This window comes from Rhinichthys klamathensis, unplaced genomic scaffold (assembly GCF_029890125.1).
Source record: "Rhinichthys klamathensis goyatoka isolate OS25496 unplaced genomic scaffold, OSU_Roscu_1.1 h1tg000209l_1, whole genome shotgun sequence".
NCBI classification, from domain to species: Eukaryota; Metazoa; Chordata; class Actinopteri; order Cypriniformes; family Leuciscidae; genus Rhinichthys; species Rhinichthys klamathensis.
Genome location: NW_026606734.1, coordinates 1,030,037 through 1,051,973, shown reverse-complemented (window position 1 = coordinate 1,051,973; position 21,937 = coordinate 1,030,037). Strand labels below are relative to the sequence as shown.

The 21,937-nt window shown below is 36.3% G+C and overlaps 3 protein-coding genes across 3 annotated transcripts in view; 2 read left to right on the top strand and 1 right to left on the bottom strand.

Annotated features, from left to right (window-relative positions):
* Positions 1–21,937, bottom strand: part of LOC130097032 (uncharacterized) — a 103,035-nt gene that overhangs the window by 23,983 nt on the left and 57,115 nt on the right. The gene's annotated exons all lie outside the window — the stretch shown is intronic.
* LOC130097035 (uncharacterized) lies at positions 4,606–7,315 on the top strand. The gene is made up of 3 exons (XM_056263711.1): positions 4,606–4,641; positions 4,928–4,994; positions 5,731–7,315. Exons 2-3 carry the CDS (start codon positions 4,975–4,977, stop codon positions 7,313–7,315), a joined length of 1,605 nt encoding a protein of 534 aa, XP_056119686.1. The 5' UTR covers positions 4,606–4,641; positions 4,928–4,974.
* On the top strand, positions 10,905–12,501 carry LOC130097034 (uncharacterized). The gene has a single exon (XM_056263710.1). The coding sequence runs from the start codon at positions 10,924–10,926 to the stop codon at positions 12,499–12,501; it is 1,578 nt and encodes a 525-aa protein (XP_056119685.1). The 5' UTR covers positions 10,905–10,923.

Genomic DNA, 21,937 nt, shown 5'->3' with positions numbered 1-21,937 from the left:
AAGTGCTAGGACTTTGAAAGTTGTAAAAAGGTTTACAGTGTACGGCAAAATATGTATAGGACCAATGTATGTATGTACGGGGCTATCAAATTGGATGTTGTGACATTACGCTATCCTATATAGCCTAGAAGGCTTGATCTACTGCCGTTCGTGTTGTTACATGTAGTCCAGCGCAGTGCTCGACGAAAAGTCATATAGGCCTAAAGCACTTTCTAGACACAAGCAGAAACCAGCCAAGTCCACTTTAGTCCTAGCCTGCCACTATTTCAACAGTAAAATCAGTTAACAGCCAAGGTAGCGTGCCTAGTGAGAGCTAACGTTAATCACATAACGTTAGCTGCTAGCAGCTCTGTCTTTCTAACTAGCGTTAGTATAGCTAGTCGACAACAAAACTATGTCAATAGCTTAAATCAAGTTAAATATGATACAAGTGACATGGCCTCATCGTCTAGTTTGTCATACTGTGAGTGTGTTAATGACAAAAAAAAAAACGTTACTTACTTGGTGATTCCACGAGATGGTGGTAACGTTAGATGTCTGAATAGTCCATATATTGGCCACTGCGTGGGGTCATTAATCCAGTTTTCGACCATTTCAAAGGGACACCTCTGTAACCCCGTATCCAGTAGCTTCTTTAAGTTTGTGCCATTTTTGCTATCAAGAAACTTGGCAGCTCTAGAGCGAGTTCTGTTCTCAGGGGAATCCGTTTGTTTTCCCCCAAAAGGGGGCGTTACCCTTCGATGACGCAAAAGTAGCGTTGGTCTATAGCTTGTTTTCATATGACGTCACGCCACTGCGTTGCCATGGGCGAAATGCAAATGGAGGGCAGGAAGTGATTTGCTGTATTTAGAAAGCCCTATAACACACTCAAAATGCCTATGTTTTGCATGTAAAGTAGTACAGTACAGACTTTCCTCCATCTCGTCCATCATAATCACGTGACTGAAACCCAGCTATTGCGGTCTCAAAATTCTGGTCAGTTGATAATACTTAAGCCTCGCTCACACTACAGGATCGAGTTTTAAAATCCTAACCGATTTTGAAATCTGGTTGCAGCTCACACTTAAGGAGAATCTTTGCAGATTTTCTTACCTCAAATCTTAAACATGCTCACACTACAAGATTTGAAAATCGTGGCGCATCACACACTACACAATGTTATTAAGATTCGTGCCAGAGAAAGCGCCTCACGTGATCTCACGCAACAGATCGGAAGCGGAAAGGTGGATGTAAACAAAATATCTGTCCTTCATATTAAGTCATATTCGTGAAAAGGTTGCCGTGTGACCAAGGAAAGCGAAATCTTTAAAAAAAAATCATCCTTTTAATAAGGATATTTCTAATGAATGGCGTCAGCTCTGTTCAATACAATGATCAGCAGCGTTGCTCAATGCCCATTGCTGCTCAGCTGAGCATTGTAAAGTGGAGCTCAAAGTTAAAATTAAAATAATTAACAGCTTGTTTCATTTAACCTATCTTTGAATGAATATAACTTTATAATGAATATAAATATTTTATAATGAAAATATTTTTGTGTAGGCCTAGGCCTAATTCTGTGAATTACACTGTGCAAACCAAAGTAATAGCCTACAGTAGCTACTACCCACCGGATGAAGAAAGGGCTCTCAGTCTCCACAGAACATAAAATATTCATATTATTTTATTTTTCGTGTTGGCATTTGAGGAAAAAACAATGTTACGGACATGACCGCTCTAAGCGACTTTAAAATATGCTTTAAAACTTTCACAAAGACATCAAACAGAAAGCACAAAACCTTTCTTTAAATCGAATTTCGTTTTGTATTAATTGTATCTTAATTTTAAACAATGTTTCATCAACCAATTGCCTGGATTTTTATAAATAAGAAGTAAATATAGCAGACGATAGATAATCACGAAACGGAGGCGTCGGCGATACTTGATAAATGAACCGAAACTCAGCGTATAAGATAGCCTACTTGCCTCACAGACATGTCTACTTTTAAACAGAACAATTCAAAATGAAAGAAAACAGACTACAGACTGCTCTCTGCTTATGTAATCCGTATGAAATGTGCATTTCTCGCGTGCATCCTGCGGAAGACGGAAGAGTTGCAGATGGTTCAGGATCGATATCGAAAAATCTATATTTTTGACAACACTAGATTGTAGGCTACTTAGTTTATTATTTCAGATGCCTTTATTATGCATTTAGTATTTTATTATTATTTATTATACTGTATTATGCTTATTTATTTAGCAATAACTGGATAAATGGAGATAATGCGCGCATCGCGCTGATGAGTCACTCAAAATTACCTCAATGGAAATTCCTTCACCATGACAGCCCTACTACTTATTGGCTATTGTGACAGTACTGACGTAATCACAATCTTGCTCATCCCGATAAATATCAAACATGTTTGATATGATCGGGGCGAGCCCGATTTGTGTAAGAGCAGATCGGGAGGTGCAAGATTCGATCTGTGAATGCCTCACATTACCAGATAATCTGTGCCGAACATCGGAACCGATCGAGGTCCTCGACAAGATTTTTTCTCCGATTCTCGGGAGGGGAAAATCGGGCATAAATCGGCCTAAAACTCCTGTAGTGTGAGCCAGGCTTTAGAATATCAAAATCAACTGCTGGCGGTAGATCCTTTTCCTATTTAGCACCAAAACTTTGGAACAATCTTCCTAACATGGTCCGGGAAGCAGACACAGTCTGTCAGTTCAAATCTAGACTAAAAACACATCTCTTTGGCTTAGCATACACATAAAACATTATAGACTTCTATAATTCAATGTTAGGCTGCATAGTTTAGATCAGCTAGAACCAAGAACACTTCCCATAAATCCTGATATACTTGGTACATCATAAGAAGGATGGCGTCTACGCCATCGCTAACGCTAGTCTCTCTGTTTAACCTGAGGTTTACCACAAACCGCCGGATCCAGGCCGTATCCAGATCTGATGAAGGACCATCGCATGGACACGATGACAACGCAGTCCTGAAGTGCCAGCCTCATCAACACTGTGAAGGCCTCATGGACACCTCTACAAACTCGTCTCCACACCGGCGTGATGACTCCGACCCTAACCAGATGAACTGGATAAATATCGTGAAAGTTCTGATCCCATCTGACTTCTGACCTGTAATGCTGCCTAAATCATAATCACACACTGTTCGTTCGTTGGCTAGAGGAGGACTGGCCCCACTGAGCCTGGGTTCCTTTCTTCATCTTTGTCGCCATTGGCTTTTGGCCTGCTTAGTTGCTGACATTTCATTTTATATTTAACAATATTATTACAACATTATTTTCCTGCAAAAAGTATTTAATAACAGGGAGCCAATAATTATGGCCAGTGTGTTTTGGGGAAAAGCATTTATTTCATAATGTGATTTCCCCCCACTTTCAATTCTTTTACTTCAATGAAAGGTTTGATTTTTGCGATTTTTTATTTTTTTTTAATGAAAGATCAAAAGTATAAACAATGCAGATTTATTTTTTACAGCCATTTTTTATCATATTTACCAGGGGTGCCATTAATTCTGAGCACCACTGTATATCTATAGAAAGCTTGAAATGTCTACTTTTTTTAAATGAACCCATTCAAATATTCTGAGATTATGTAATCTGTATGAAACGTGCATATAGGCAGCTAGGTGCGTCCACTACTGCAGAGATGACAAGTCTGCATCATGACTTAATCTCTGCAGCCATAAACACAGAAAACATTGTCAATAAATGATTAAAATGTTTAGACAGTCTCCTTCTGTTTTTTCACGACACACTCATAATCATTAAGTTTGCCGGTGCACTGTGGCAAGCTTTATGTGTGCATTTGATCGCTGTTTAGGCTATTTAATATATAGACAATTAAAGGCTTGTTCTTATGATTTATGGCTTATTAATATAATAATACATATTTTATATATATATATACACACACACACACATATTTGCCATTGTGACTAGTGGGCCAAAGTTACTACCACTCAGAATTTTAACTGGCCACAATTTTGACATCGATACCATAGGGAAAATCTGCCATATAGATATTTGTAATATTATCTCATAATTTGGCAGCAGGTTTATTAGGCTGCTGTCACTTTAAGACCTGACGCACGGATTTATTATACTGTTACACATACATTTTCTTTCTCAACTGTTTGTTCACTATTTACGTGGATACTCGTCAAGACCGGCATTTTGACATTATTTGTGTGTATTTGATAAGTAACGAAAAATAACTTAATTTAGTAATGAGAGTCGATTTTATGTGGGCGCACTTTGGGTGTGTGCACAAAATCTGTGGCAATTATTTTATTATTTATCTATCAAACAAAAACATTCATAGCTAGCACCTTCATATTATTTGAAAACAGAAAAAAATAATTGCAAGATCATTCATACTTACAACAGAGTCTACAATTCAGGAGTATATAATAAAGTTCAGTAAACATTTCTATCTGGGAATTGCATGTTAGAAACTTAGGAGCTATGTTTAAAACAAATACTTTTTCAACCATTTTGACTTTTTCTTGCAAATCATGTGACCTTCAAAAAATGGGTGTTGGCCAGTGTATAAATACGACTGTTTCTTCCAGTCTGCAAGCACCTGAAGTGAGTTAGACAAAGAAGCACTTCAACAAACGGGTAATATTGTAAGTAAATGTGTATAGCTCTTCAATAGTCGATGTATCTCAGTGTAGTAATGTTATGATGATATTTAGTATCTCAAATTGTGAGTTGTATATTGTAGATAATTGTTAATACCTAGGGCTTATGAATACAGAAATAGGACAAAATAGAAGGATATATTTAATGTTCTCAATATTTTTTTTAAACAATATAAAGTCTGTTTACAGAAAAAACTGTTTCATTTATGTCTTTGTGAACTGGTGATTGTTGTAAAAATGTTACGTTTGTTTACTTTCTTTAGCAATAATTTGCTTGGGAACTTGAAGGACTTCGAACCTGGAACCAGTCATGACAGATTCTGATGAGAAGTAAGAATGCTAATCACTGTCATTTTATGTGTGCAGACTTTAAGGCAGATAAAAGTAAAGTCACAATAATTTATCCCAAAAAAACAATTACTCTAAATGACTGTAGCTCTCGTCTTCTTTTTAAGATGAACAGACTAAAATTTGATCATTGTCCCCATTTTCCATGTTGTTAAAATAACTGCACACACATTATAACAGCTTTGGTGTCAGATGTCATTGGCTTTTACATGTGTGTCATGACTGACTTTGACATGCTAAAGTTTGGTTTTATCTTTTGAAAGATATGACTGCCAGAGAGTGATTTTCAGAGGATTTCAGCAGTTTTACTTTGTTCCTCACACAAAGCTTTCATGAACTACATTTCATGTATTCTGAAGCCATAAGTAATTTTGGAATACTTTTATAGTAATTTCTTTTTTTCATTTTGTGGAATAAACTGTTGTGACTATACTTTTGTCTGCTTGTTATGAGTGTTATATCGGTGATAAGTTGTTAGCTTCAGGGGATTGTAGGAGCCGATGCTGACCTGACACATGCAGGACTTTTACTCTTCTTTCAAAGTTTCTTTTAAAACTTATTCTAGTGAAGATATTGACGAAGATATTAATGTTATTGACGATGAGATGTATAATTTTGCCTCATTAAAAAAAATAACTAGTAGTCTATATTTTATTATTATTATTTACATTTTACAAAACTATCTGTTTTTTTGTTCTATTTTTTCTTTATATTACAGACAAAAAATGGACAGTTTAGAACCAGGATTACAGAAATGTAATGCAATCATCAAGCAAAGTAGTGTAATTGAGGAGGGGACTCCCACTCGATATCATCTGACACCAACACCAGACTCTCATGATCAATCTCAACCATATAGAAAAATGACCTTTGGAGAGAGAGACAAAACCAAACCCCATAAAACCATTCTGATAGTGGGAGAAACAGGAACAGGAAAAACAAAACTGACCAACACGATGATCAACTACATGTTAGATGTTCAGAGAGAAGACAAGGTTTGGTTTGAGATCACAGATGATCAGAGTGACCGAACATCAGCTCACAGTCAGACCTCCAGCATCACTGTTTATGGGTTTTATCTACAAGAGAGTAAAACTGATCTAACAATCATCGACACACCAGGATATGGAGAGACACGTGGAGCTGAGAAAGAGATCGGCATGAGTTTGCTTAGTTTAATTGAATCTAAAAGGATCAATAAAATAGACGCAGTGTGTCTGGTTATTAAAGCAACACAGTCTCGACTCTCTGATAGAGAAATATACATATTTGATGCTGTTCAGTCTTTATTTGGAAGAGATATTGATGAAAATATTGTCTTGCTCTTCACACACTCACGTGGAGCGATCCCTAAAAATATTCTGATGGCTGTTGAAGAGGATAAAATCAAGTGTGCAGTGAATGAACAGAATCAGCCGGTGTATTTCCTGTTTGACAACTGTCAGTCAGAACCTGATGATGAAGAAGATGAAATGCAGAAACAATCATGGGATCTCAGTTTTAGAGGAATTACTGGATTTTTCAAATTTCTTGACAACATAAAATCAAAAACCGTGAAGATGACCCAAGATGTGTTGCAACAACAGAAGCAGTTGGAGGCAAAAATCTCCGATATAAAATCACATATTCAAGAGATAAACCGTAAGCAGAATGAGCTGAAACAAACTCAAGAAGATCTGGAGAAACACAGAAAGGTTGTTGAAGAAAATAAGAACTTTGAGTGTGAAGTTGACGTGTCCTATGAAGAGAAGGTTGATATTGATCGCTCTAAAGCCAAAGAGGCGTTGTGCTGCCCCGTCTGTGAGGAGAACTGTCATTATCCAGACTCCTGGTGGGCCAGAAATCTCTCATGGTCCAGTGTGATGAAAGATGATCACTGTACAGTGTGTACAAATAAATGCCACTACAGTAAACATGTCAAAGAAGCAAAAATATATGAAACAAAGACGAAGAAGGTGAAGAGGACATATGAAGATTTGAAGAAGAAATATGATGATAATATAATTAAAGTTAGGGAAGGTGAGTCTTTGGTCAAGAGGCTGGAAGAAGAACTACAAACATTAGAGAAAGAGAAAATAAAGCTGGTGATGGATGCGTTTCACTGTGTGGATACTCTGGAGAAGATCACACTCAACACTGATTCACTGAACACACTCCGACATGTTGATTTTCTGATCGAGGAGCTGAAGGAAATTAATGAGCCTGACAAAGCTAAACAATTAGAAGACATCAAGAAGAGAGCAGGAGAAGAAGAAAACAGAGCACTGAAATACATGGAAAGATGTGTTAAATCAGAAAATTAGAAAAGTGCACTCTGATAGCCAAGTCATGTCACCTTTATTTAGCGCTTACAATACAAATTGTTTCAAAGCAGCTTTACAGAGATAACAGGAAAATAATGTTGTAATAGAATTGTTAAATTCAAAATTAAATGTTAAATGTCCCCAACTAAGCAAGCCAAAAGCCAATGGCGAAGAAAGGCGAAAAAGGCGACAGTGGCAAGGAACCAAAACTCCATCAGTGACAGAATGGAGAGAAAACCCTTGGGAGAACCCAGACTCAGTCTCAGTTCTCCTCTAGCCAATGAACGAACAGTGTGTGATTATGATTTAGGCAGCATTACAGGTCAGAAGTCAGATGGGATCAGAACTTTCACGATATTTATCCAGTTCATCTGGTTAGGGTCGGAGTCATCACGCCGGTGTGGAGACGAGTTTGTAGAGGTGTCCATGAGGCCTTCACAGTGTTGATGAGGCTGGCACTTCAGGACTGCGTTGTCATCGTGTCCATGCGATGGTCCTTCATCAGATCTGGATACGGCCTGGATCCGGCGGTTTGTGGTAAACCTCAGGTTAAACAGAGAGACTAGCGTTAGCGATGGCGTAGACGCCATCCTTCTTATGATGTACCAAGTATATCAGGATTTATGGGAAGTGTTCTTGGTTCTAGCTGATCTAAACTATGCAGCCTAACATTGAATTATAGAAGTCTATAATGTTTTATGTGTATGCTAAGCCAAAGAGATGTGTTTTTAGTCTAGATTTGAACTGACAGACTGTGTCTGCTTCCCGGACCATGTTAGGAAGATTGTGAAAGTGTCCTTCTGTGATATAGTGCTACAAATATAATCACCATGTTCACTGAAGCAATAATGTGTTCATCGCTGAGAGTTTGCGTAGTTTAAGTGAATCTGCAGAAGTGATCCGTGAAATACATGCAGTGTGTCTGGTGATTATGGCACATCAAAATCGACTCTCTGACAGACAAATACACATATTATTACACACACACACACACACATTGTTACAAAAAGTTGACAAGCCTTGCTAAATATTGCAATTTAGCCAAATGTTTGTGTTGGTTTGAGAAAATGTGTGCAGAGACAAAAAAAAAAAACATTTCCATATCAATTGTTAATATTTAGTCCTTATTTGCCGGATCTCTCTCTCTCTCTCTCTCTCTCTCTCTCTCTCTCTCTCTCTCTCTCTCTCTCTCTCTCTCTCTCTCTCTCTCTCTCTCTCTCTCTCTCTCTCTCATTTATATTTGCCTTTATAAGTCTCTCTTGTGATGCTGTTGTCACAATCTGAAAAATGATTTGAAGGTTTTAGTTGCTTTTACTGCATCTTGTTGTGTTTGTGTTCACTAGTCCCTTGTTAGTAATTAGTCATATAGTTGTAATATTTTTCCTGTACAGTAAATTGAAATATTTTTGTCCTTGTTTAATAAATCTCTGCCTGACAAGTTCCTATCTCTCTTTGGTAAATTATTGTTTTACTTCACAGAATATCATGCTCAACAAAAAATATGCCTTTGTTTGTGATTCTGATAGGCTGAATACCAGTCAGTGTGTCTAAGCTATAAAAAGATTCAAACAAAAATTTTATGCATTTCTATAAACATGTTTTTTTCTATTTTTGGTCAAACGGTTTCAGAGGCATTTGCCTTTATTTTAATGTTCATGTACTATTGGGTCCATATGAGATGGTATCATCCTGTTTCTTGACAATAAATCAGACAACTCTTAAAAATTTATTTATTCTAGATATATGGGCATATTACAGTTATCTTTCTCACAGACAATTTGCTGTTTAACAGCGCCACCAAGGGGTCAAATAATAAAATCACATATAGGCGTACTCCACTACACATGACTCGAGTAATATGTCTGCTGTGTGAGAATAAGCAGAAACTAACATAAAATTTGATTCACAATATTGTGTCTCTTTTTAAATATGTTTTAATGATGCTTGGAGAGAAATTAATAAACTTTATATTGCTTAATTTCCAATGAGGAAAACACAATCAGAATATTTCCAAGACATAAATATACATATAGCCTTGTGCAAAGTATGTGGAATAATTGTATATGCAGCAGATCTTTCATTACTGTAGTACAGTTTAGTACTTTTTCTCGAATGGACGCACACACAGTAGCCTACCACAAACACTCCATCTCGAGCACAACAAGCTCAGTGGCCGGAACAGCAACTGCTGTGTAAATGTGCTCCAGTTAAATTTTAATCCTTTTAGGCAATTCAGGCACTTAATGAACTTTACTACAGGTCTGGTAAAGCTTTTGTCATTGACTTTTACCTCAGTTCTCTCACGTGTCCATCAGACTCGGAAACACCTTTAGCACTTTGCCTAACACAAAATGATCAATAGACTTATGGATCAAATTGAAAAAATAGCATTTTCAGTCATGCCAACATCATGGTTGCAAAAACATTTAGTTTCAAATTGTATAACCTTGTTTTGAATAGTTGATGATATTTAATATGCGTTGGTAGGCTATAGCTATACACTACCGTTCAAAAGTTTTAGAAAAACAAAACAATTTTAGGAAATCAGCATCAATCAATTTATGAAGTCAACATGTGATGTTCTCTCAAAAATTGCAGTTGTATTGACAATTTAACATGCAACATGACTTTGAGAAATGAGTGAATGCAACTAGAGAAAGATACTGCAGAAGTGAGGGAAATAAGTGAAAATATTTCCCTGAAACTATTAGAAATATTAGAACTGACGGGATCCTTGTTTCCACTTCATTGCCAGATCTCCACATCTCTGAATCTTTATAATTCAAAGCCTGTTTCTGTTACAATGTATGTTTGTTATTTTGCGCAGGCATTTGTGTTATATTTGATAGAGATATACTGATGTACAAGTGTGACTAACTAGTACATTCTCCTTTTGATGAAGCAATAAGCTTTGAGTGACTCTAACCCATGACTCTGGCTCTTTACTCCTCTCCTGTCACTGGACATTAGTTGGTTCGCCCCCAGGGGGATTTAGTACTGTAACAGTTCTCAGTGCATTAAACAGTCTCTATAATATTCACTGTGTCTATAACAAAACAGAGCAAAAACTGGATGGAAAAAGAAAGCTATTGAAACATTTTCTCCATATTCCTTGTTCCAAATAAAACACTTGTGCACTTCATTTACACCTGTCAACAAAGTGATTTTTAGTTTTTTGGTGATTATGAAGTTGAAACCACTCACTTTTTATTGTATGTATTACTGGAAGCAAGCATCATGGAAGTAAACAATGAAAATGATGAGGAAAAGATAGAGAATTGAAAAGAAATGGTGATTGATTATCAGTCATTATGTTCCTCTCAATTTTGGAATATAAAAAAATATTTCCCTGACCAGGAGAGGGCAGCAGATTGTAGGAGCCGATGCTGACCTGACACATGCAGGACTTTTACTCTTCTTTCAAAGTTTCTTTTAAAACTTATTCTAGTGAAGATATTGACGAAGATATTAATGTTATTGACGATGAGATGTATAATTTTGCCTCATTAAAAAAAATAACTAGTAGTCTATATTTTATTATTATTATTTACATTTTACAAAACTATCTGTTTTTTTGTTCTATTTTTTCTTTATATTACAGACAAAAAATGGACAGTTTAGAACCAGGATTACAGAAATGTAATGCAATCATCAAGCAAAGTAGTGTAATTGAGGAGGGGACTCCCACTCGATATCATCTGACACCAACACCAGACTCTCATGATCAATCTCAACCATATAGAAAAATGACCTTTGGAGAGAGAGACAAAACCAAACCCCATAAAACCATTCTGATAGTGGGAGAAACAGGAACAGGAAAAACAAAACTGACCAACACGATGATCAACTACATGTTAGATGTTCAGAGAGAAGACAAGGTTTGGTTTGAGATCACAGATGATCAGAGTGACCGAACATCAGCTCACAGTCAGACCTCCAGCATCACTGTTTATGGGTTTTATCTACAAGAGAGTAAAACTGATCTAACAATCATCGACACACCAGGATATGGAGAGACACGTGGAGCTGAGAAAGAGATCGGCATGAGTTTGCTTAGTTTAATTGAATCTAAAAGGATCAATAAAATAGACGCAGTGTGTCTGGTTATTAAAGCAACACAGTCTCGACTCTCTGATAGAGAAATATACATATTTGATGCTGTTCAGTCTTTATTTGGAAGAGATATTGATGAAAATATTGTCTTGCTCTTCACACACTCACGTGGAGCGATCCCTAAAAATATTCTGATGGCTGTTGAAGAGGATAAAATCAAGTGTGCAGTGAATGAACAGAATCAGCCGGTGTATTTCCTGTTTGACAACTGTCAGTCAGAAGCTGTTGATGAAGAATATGAAATGCTGAAACAATCATGGGATCTCAGTTTTAGAGGAATTACTGGATTTTTCAAATTTCTTGACAACATAAAATCAAAAACCGTGAAGATGACCCAAGATGTGTTGCAACAACAGAAGCAGTTGGAGGCAAAAATCTCCGATATAAAATCACATATTCAAGAGATAGACCGTAAGCAGAATGAGCTGAAACAAACTCAAGAAGATCTGGAGAAACACAGAAAGGTTGTTGAAGAAAATAAGAACTTTGAGTATGAAGTTGAAGTGCCCTATAAAGAGAAGGTTGATATTGATCTCTCTAAAGCCAAAGAGGCGTTGTGCTGCCCCGTCTGTGAGGAGAACTGTCATTATCCAGACTCCTGGTGGGCCAGAAATCTCTCATGGTCCAGTGTGATGAAAGATGATCACTGTACAGTGTGTACAAATAAATGCCACTACAGCAAACACGTCAAAGAAGCAAAAATATATGAAACAAAGACGAAGAAGGTGAAGAGGACATATGAAGATTTGAAGAAGAAATATGATGATAATATAATTAAAGTTAGGGAAGGTGAGTCTTTGGTCAAGAGGCTGGAAGAAGAACTACAAACATTAGAGAAAGAGAAAATAAAGCTGGTGATGGATGCGTTTCACTGTGTGGATACTCTGGAGAAGATCACACTCAACACTGATTCACTGAACACACTCCGACATGTTGATTTTCTGATCGAGGAGCTGAAGGAAATTAATGAGCCTGACAAAGCTAAACAATTAGAAGACATCAAGAAGAGAGCAGGAGAAGAAGAAAACAGAGCACTGAAATACATGGAAAGATGTGTTAAATCAGAAAATTAGAAAAGTGCACTCTGATAGCCAAGTCATGTCACCTTTATTTAGCGCTTACAATACAAATTGTTTCAAAGCAGCTTTACAGAGATAACAGGAAAATAATGTTGTAATAGAATTGTTAAATTCAAAATTAAATGTTAAATGTCCCCAACTAAGCAAGCCAAAAGCCAATGGCGAAGAAAGGCGAAAAAGGCGACAGTGGCAAGGAACCAAAACTCCATCAGTGACAGAATGGAGAGAAAACCCTTGGGAGAACCCAGACTCAGTCTCAGTTCTCCTCTAGCCAATGAACGAACAGTGTGTGATTATGATTTAGGCAGCATTACAGGTCAGAAGTCAGATGGGATCAGAACTTTCACGATATTTATCCAGTTCATCTGGTTAGGGTCGGAGTCATCACGCCGGTGTGGAGACGAGTTTGTAGAGGTGTCCATGAGGCCTTCACAGTGTTGATGAGGCTGGCACTTCAGGACTGCGTTGTCATCGTGTCCATGCGATGGTCCTTCATCAGATCTGGATACGGCCTGGATCCGGCGGTTTGTGGTAAACCTCAGGTTAAACAGAGAGACTAGCGTTAGCGATGGCGTAGACGCCATCCTTCTTATGATGTACCAAGTATATCAGGATTTATGGGAAGTGTTCCCGGTTCCAGCTGATCTAAACTATGCAGCCTAACATTGAATTAAAGTCTATAATGTTTTATGTGTATGCTAAGCCAAAGAGATGTGTTTTTAGTCTAGATTTGAACTGACAGACTGTGTCTGCTTCCCGGACCATGTTAGGAAGATTGTGAAAGTGTGCTTCTGTGATATAGTGCTACAAATATAATCACCATGTTCACTGAAGCAATAATGTGTTCATCGCTGAGAGTTTGCGTAGTTTAAGTGAATCTGCAGAAGTGATCAGTGAAATACATGCAGTGTGTCTGGTGATTATGGCACATCAAAATCGACTCTCTGACAGACAAATACACATATTATTACACACACACACACACACATTGTTACAAAAAGTTGACAAGCCTTGCTAAATATTGCAATTTAGCCAAATGTTTGTGTTGGTTTGAGAAAATGTGTGCAGAGACAAAAAAAAAACATTTCCATATCAATTGTTAATATTTAGTCCTTATTTGCCGGATCTCTCTCTCTCTCTCTCTCTCTCTCTCTCTCTCTCTCTCTCTCTCTCTCTCATCTATATTTGCCTTTATAAGTCTCTCTTGTGATGCTGTTGTCACAATCTGAAAAATGATTTGAAGGTTTTAGTTACTTTTACTGCATCTTGTTGTGTTTGTGTTCACTAGTCCCTTGTTAGTAATTAGTCATATAGTTGTAATATTTTTCCTGTACAGTAAATTGAAATATTTTTGTCCTTGTTTAATAAATCTCTGCCTGACAAGTTCCTATCTCTCTTTGGTAAATTATTGTTTTACTTCACAGAATATCATGCTCAACAAAAAATATGCCTTTGTTTGTGATTCTGATAGGCTGAATACCAGTCAGTGTGTCTAAGCTATAAAAAGATTCAAACAAAAATTTTATGCATTTCTATAAACATGTTTTTTTCTATTTTTGGTCAAACGGTTTCAGAGGCATTTGCCTTTATTTTAATGTTCATGTACTATTGGGTCCATATGAGATGGTATCATCCTGTTTCTTGACAATAAATCAGACAACTCTTAAAAATTTATTTATTCTAGATATATGGGCATATTACAGTTATCTTTCTCACAGACAATTTGCTGTTTAACAGCGCCACCAAGGGGTCAAATAATAAAATCACATATAGGCGTACTCCACTACACATGACTCGAGTAATATGTCTGCTGTGTGAGAATAAGCAGAAACTAACATAAAATTTGATTCACAATATTGTGTCTCTTTTTAAATATGTTTTAATGATGCTTGGAGAGAAATTAATAAACTTTATATTGCTTAATTTCCAATGAGGAAAACACAATCAGAATATTTCCAAGACATAAATATACATATAGCCTTGTGCAAAGTATGTGGAATAATTGTATATGCAGCAGATCTTTCATTACTGTAGTACAGTTTAGTACTTTTTCTCGAATGGACGCACACACAGTAGCCTACCACAAACACTCCATCTCGAGCACAACAAGCTCAGTGGCCGGAACAGCAACTGCTGTGTAAATGTGCTCCAGTTAAATTTTAATCCTTTTAGGCAATTCAGGCACTTAATGAACTTTACTACAGGTCTGGTAAAGCTTTTGTCATTGACTTTTACCTCAGCTCTCTCATGTGTCCATCAGACTCGGAAACACCTTTAGCACTTTGCCTAACACAAAATGATCAATAGACTTATGGATCAAATTGAAAAAATAGCATTTTCAGTCATGCCAACATCATGGTTGCAAAAACATTTAGTTTCAAATTGTATAACCTTGTTTTGAATAGTTGATGATATTTAATATGCGTTGGTAGGCTATAGCTATACACTACCGTTCAAAAGTTTTAGAAAAACAAAACAATTTTAGGAAATCAGCATCAATCAATTTATGAAGTCAACATGTGATGTTCTCTCAAAAATTGCAGTTGTATTGACAATTTAACATGCAACATGACTTTGAGAAATGAGTGAATGCAACTAGAGAAAGATACTGCAGAAGTGAGGGAAATAAGTGAAAATATTTCCCTGAAACTATTAGAAATATTAGAACTGACGGGATCCTTGTTTCCACTTCATTGCCCGATCTCCACATCTCTGAATCTTTATAATTCAAAGCCTGTTTCTGTTACAATGTATGTTTGTTATTTTGCGCAGGCATTTGTGTTATATTTGATAGAGATATACTGATGTACAAGTGTGACTAACTAGTACATTCTCCTTTTGATGAAGCAATAAGCTTTGAGTGACTCTAACCCATGACTCTGGCTCTTTACTCCTCTCCTGTCACTGGACATTAGTTGGTTCGCCCCCAGGGGGATTTAGTACTGTAACAGTTCTCAGTGCATTAAACAGTCTCTATAATATTCACTGTGTCTATAACAAAACAGAGCAAAAACTGGATGGAAAAAGAAAGCTATTGAAACATTTTCTCCATATTCCTTGTTCCAAATAAAACACTTGTGCACTTCATTTACACCTGTCAACAAAGTGATTTTTAGTTTTTTGGTGATTATGAAGTTGAAACCACTCACTTTTTATTGTATGTATTACTGGAAGCAAGCATCATGGAAGTAAACAATGAAAATGATGAGGAAAAGATAGAGAATTGAAAAGAAATGGTGATTGATTATCAGTCATTATGTTCCTCTCAATTTTGGAATATAAAAAAATATTTCCCTGACCAGGAGAGGGCAGCAGAGACTGACATTTCACACAAAGTCAAACTATATTCATTTGATCAAAATCTTTAAAATAACGTGGAGATTAATAATAATGAACTTTTGAGAAAACTGGCTCATTCCTGATTTTTTTTTCTCCAACTCTGTAACTTGTAAAAACTGAATTGAGTTTATGTTGTAATTTTAAGAAGTTTTTGAATTATAGTTTATAACAGACTTCAGAAATATCTGCTCTGGTCAAGTTCAGACATTTCAACTTCATTAAGGTTTTTTAATGCACATGTAATGCATGTATTTAATGACAAGAAAATTAACTGGATGTTCATAAAGAGTTAAAGTGAGTCTCAGTGAAATGCAGTTATCTTATATGACTGAGGACTTCAACCTGAAGAACCACTAAAAACAAAATACACCCATCAATAATACTAATCGTTACTGATGTTTGGGCTGTTGTTTTCCTGCCAAAAATGATGTCACTTCCTGCAGGTTGATGTCATAATTACGACATAATTTCTAAAGGGATTAAATGATGCAAAGTAAATTAATTACCAGTTAAAATTATATTTCCAAGAAAACATGTTTTAATTGTTTTAGATTGAGATTTTAGAAAGAAAATATTTAAATGGACACATTTTTGTTGTTAGAAGTGCAGACAAAAATTAACATCAACTCAAAGTGAGAAATTATTTGGCCATATGTTCAGTTAATTGATATTGTGGTGTATGTATGATTTGCATCTTTTTTTAAAGTTTGATCATTCTTCCTATAGATTTAGGTATAGTAATATTTGAATGCCATTTTACAACGCATGCTTTGATCATGGAGTGATTACAACAAATATATCATGATGAAAGGGTATTGCTAATACACAAACACATTGTTAAAATTTCAGAACATCTAAAAAAATCTAAAATGAAATGTCACCTCTGAGTCTTTATTATCAATCTGTTCTTTTATTATCAATTATCAAAGTGTTCAAAGAGAAAGGAATTCAATTGTTCCACAAATGCCATCAAACAGAATATTAACTCTAAATCACGTGATCATGAGGGTGTTTCCCTCAGTTTACCTGTCGATCTTTTTGCCTGCACGAGTTTAAAGTCACCTGGAACAGGAAGGATCATAAAACAGATTAAATTAACTTAATTATGGAATACTCTGCCAACTAGCATTGGTTTGCTGAGAATGTGGACAGTTTAAACACTGTAAAAAGTGCTACACCCACAAAGTAGGTTTTATATATTTTAAATATTTGTAATCTAGTTTATTTTATTGGTTTTATACAAAAAAAGTATCAAAATACTTCCTCTTTACTTAAAATATATCAGTTTTTATATAACAATATATTTTAAATAAAACCCATGCAATTTATTTGGGTAGTTATTTGTATGTGGTTGTTGTGTACAATAAATGTTATAAAAGTGAGTTGACAATGCACAATTTATTTGAGCAGCTGTCGATGTGACAGGTGTGTTCATCAAACGTAAATATTTTAAATTTTATAAGTTGACATTATCCCTTTTTCACTGGCGGGGACTCCAGACAGATGCAATATCTTCCTCGGCACTTCAACTGTTTGGTCGCTGCAGCGGATCTGAATTTCAGGGTCTGATTAACACGGTAAGTTGAGCAAATTTAGCCGAATGACTGGTGATGTAAACTAAAGTCACGCAAAATCGCTTACTCCACTAGGGAGCTGAGGTTAGGTTTGCAAATTGTATAGCTAGCTATCCTGCACACATGGTAAGCTAAGATGGCTGCACAGTGTGGTCGATCGGCAGACAACAGCAGCGTTTAAAAACACATACAAGTTACGTATGTAATAATTATTTGCACAAATGCCCTCAGTTATATTGTTAGATTGCACAGATTAAATTTCGGGATCAAATGCGATCGAAACGGTCGCAATTTCGAGCCTTCAGGCAATAGTTGTGCGGGCAAATAAGGGAAAGTAAGATGTGATGTTTTATGGACAACACTTTGTTTTGTGTGTTTGTCTGACAGGACTCAGAGATTATGTTATTATACTTTTGCATTACTAAAGCAGATGCACAGATTAGACTGTAGAGATGTATGTTTAGTAGTCTGTCTGATTTTAGAGATTTGATCCACGTTATTTTAATGCTGCATAGTCAATTAATGACATATTTTTGGTCTAGATTTTTAAACTATTTCTAATCTATTACTTAAAGAAGTTACATTTACAACTGATTTTTTAACCTTATTTCTAACATCTAACATTTTCCCGGTCTTTAGATACCCAAGCACTTTTGTTACCTGGGGTCTTCGAGCTTCACATCCAGGTAAGACAAACTTCAGAATAGATTCAATTACAATTTGATCAGATTATACGTGTTCTGTAAGTCCAATAGACGTTCAGGGAACCTCCATACAAGGTTAAAAACTAGTTCAGATGTGGACATATTTTATGTAATTTAATGTCTCATTTAGACAATTTAAACTGTTTCTGGACCAAATAAACACTTTCAGGATGCATTAAATTGAAACTCATGTTTATTTCAACGTAATTTCTAATTGCAAAGCAACTCACAAACAGAGTAATGATTTCATGATTTTTGGACAAACACACACTGACAACTTTAGACAGTTTAGCATCTGTAATTTATACATATTTGGATCGTGAGAGAAATCAGATTCGAACCAGGGACCTTAAGCTGCCTGCCCTAAGTAGACAGTAATGATTTCATGATTTTTGGACAAACACAGTCTACTTAGGGCAGGCAGCTTAAGGTCCCTGGTTCGAATCTGATTTCTCTCACGATCCAAATATGTATAAATTACAGATGCTAAACTGTCTAAAGGTGTCAGTGCGTGTTTGTCCAAAAATCATGAAAAGAAACTTCACTGTCTGTTAATTGCTTTGCAATTACACATGGAAATTACATTGAAATAAATGTGAGTTTTAATTTAATATATCCTGAGAGTGTTTATTTGGTCTAGAATAAGTATAAATTGTCCAAATGAGACCTTAAATGATGTTGAAAATTGTCCACATCTGAACTAGTTTTCAACCTTGAAAGGAGCTTCCGTGAACGTTCATTACAGAACACCTAAAAAAAGTCGTAAAAACTTTCATTCTGGCTCCTCAGTGGACGTCTTTTCAATGCACGTCTTTGTGACAAAGACGTTGAAAAGATGTCTTTTGGACATAATTTTGCTTAGTGGGTTTATTAATATTGTGATGATATGGGGTGATTACGTTTGCTCTTGAAAGATATTTAAACTGTAGCTTAATTAACAGTAATGTGATGACCAATCAGGTACAGGCAAGGACAATTGCAATTGGTTTATTGTAATGCATCCTTTGAACCAGAAAAATACAACACTCATGCTAGAGTAGATCATGATATTTTAGTACCCACACTCTATGGCATTGTCATGGTAGACTTCACTCTGGTCACATGTTCTAGTCACAGTATCCATCTTGTATCCACCACCTTTAGCAACAAAAGTACAATTTGGACTTTGTGTCTTATCTCTTCTACCTGTCTGCTAATATTCATCTCATTTCCTATTTGTCTGACCAAACTCTTGTTTCTTTTTTGTCTCCACCAATAGAGTCGGGCTGAAACAGAGGTGCACGCTGAGCTTGGCAGTTGCCCACTGAAAATTTACATGTGCCATCACCCCGACACGATTGGGATTATCATATAAGGACAGCCCGTGGTCAGAGGTGTGCCAAACCTGTCGAAAGCATGCTGCCTCCTGTTTGAACTTACCTATGCTCTCGACCTCAAGTATCCCTCAAAACTGGTGTATACTTGAGATATATCAGAGGCTTTTTGTAGGATTGGACCCTGTGCGTCCTAAACCATCATCATGTCATTTTTGACATTGCAGTTCCAGTGTGATACAATGTGATGTTATGGCTCACATTTACCTTGATCCAAACATTTCAGATTGGGCAGTTTGGATATTTCACTGTACTGTTCAGAACAGGTTGAAAATACACTTCTACAGTGTTTGTTTTATATTAGAGTGTACATGTGCGGCCACATTTATTTGCTGTTTTGTAGTCACTGTTAAAAGTGACACTGATTGACATTGAATAAATTATATATTGTTTTCAATCTATCTTCTCATCTTTTTCTTCTTCAATTGAATTTGTAATTGTTATTGACAATTAAAAAAAATATATTAAAATGTTTATTCACATATGATTAAGTTAATTTTACTAAGAAAACAAAGTTCATAAAACCTAATTAAAATGAGTACAGGTTACTTGTAGCAACTCATAAATAAGTTACCTGTACCAATAAAAGTAGGTTTATCTAACTGAGTAATACTAGTACTATTAGTTAACTCAACTTGATTTTGTTGCGTTAGTATAAAGTAATGTTAAAGTGTTCAATATACTTAAAAAAGGCTGCAAGTTGAATCAACATAAAACATCCAATGCAGCCACTTGCCTCACTTTTTATAAGTTAGATCTAGGTATTACTTTTTACAGTGAAGGTTCTCTAAGCGATCCTGGGTGACGTCACTTCTTGTTGACGTTCGAACTATTGTCAAACAAAACGGAGGCTAGCTAGACCCTCCCTCCTCCTCATCCGCACACTAACCCCCCAAACCCCGCCCCCAAACCCTTCTTGTCGGTCATTGGCTGGAACAGTTTGTTATGTTTTGGGGAGCGGGTCGCCGCAGTTTGCTTTTGTTGCTGTTTGTGGAGCCTGGGCTGTCTACAGAGATCGCGTTTCTTTACAGTGTGTTCAGGGGACAGGCAGCCAGTGGATAGTGAGGAGATGTTTGCTGTATGTGACAAAAAATGTTTTGGCCTAAAAAACGCGTGACATCGCTTAGAGCACCTTTAAGGGACAAGTGAAGACTCACTTGTGTAGGTTAGCTTTTGGGTAAGCTTTGGTCTATTGATAATATTATCTGTTCTATTTTATTTTAATCTTTTTTTTCTACTATGTTTAATTGTCTATTGTAAAGCACTTTGTGACCATATCTGTGAAAAGCGCTGTGTACATTTTAATTAATTATCACCTGATTACTGTAAAAACCCACCCAAAGTAACGAAAGACTTAAATACACAATAAGAGGACAGGATCAGCACAGATTTCAGTAAGCATCAACATTTAAGACACTTTAATCCATTTTGTCAGCCCATAACTCACCGACGAGTGTTTGAAATCCGATTGCGATCCGATATGTAGATTACAGATTGAGGCATAGGCTAATACATTAATGTGTAATGCAACACATTATTCTTTTAAACAATAGCCTACCCGACATTGCTTGATGAACACAGACAAATCATGCACTGTCATCATATTTATTAAGTTTCATGTTTCATTTGTCAATGTGCCTCTGGTTCTTCTCCGTGATTCTGAACTTCCTCGTACAGGGGCGTCATGCAAGCCAAAATTCTGGGGGGGGCACAATCTGAGACGTTGCAATTGTTTTCTGACGGGTGATATGGATCATGTTAGGAGGGGTCAGGGGGTTTCTCCCCCTGAATTTTTTTTAATTCTGGCTGCGAAACATACTATTTCAATGCAGTTTGGGAGGGACAGAAATACCTTAACGGAGCTAGCAGCAACCCTACTCTATCTGAGGACTAAGTTAAAGTATATGTGTATCTTATATGTGCATTATAAGATGTTTTGGAGGCCAAAAAAACTCCTAAAGTTGAGCTTTGACTGATAGGCTTTTCATTTTTGTCTGTCAGTGAAGAAAGTAAACATAGGGTCAACTGATAGGTTGATTTATGAATCATTTTCTCAGACGAATTTATTTACAGAAAGCTACTAGGAAAGCTAGGTAGCCTAACTAAGTTTATTAAATTCATTCACAGTACACATTCATTATTGATCTTATGCCTAATACAGGGCCATAGACAGGGCTTTATAATCACAGAGGTCCTAAATTTGAGGTGGGTAGGGGGTTCAAATTTTTTATTTCTCTGATATGTGCATTTCAAGACGTTTGAAGGCCAAAAAAAGGATAAGAAATAACGTTAGCTTTAAAACCATGTCAGTGGGCAGATTATTTGTCAATACCTGCTCTCACTTCTTATCCATCACTCTTTCTTTTTCTCTCAGTCTCCTGATTGCCTTCCCCTCCTAAAGCTGAGCTTTTTTAATTTACTTAAGGCTACAAATTGTACT

Excerpts from the sequence above, each read along its gene's own strand:
- LOC130097035 (XM_056263711.1), top strand. The coding sequence starts at position 4,975 with ATGACAGATTCTGATGAGAA. Across the intron at positions 4,995-5,730 it reads ATGACAGATTCTGATGAGAA|ACAAAAAATGGACAGTTTAG; the intron begins GTAAGAATGCTA and ends TTTATATTACAG.
- LOC130097034 (XM_056263710.1), top strand. The coding sequence starts at position 10,924 with ATGGACAGTTTAGAACCAGGATTACAGAAATGTAATGCAATCATCAAG.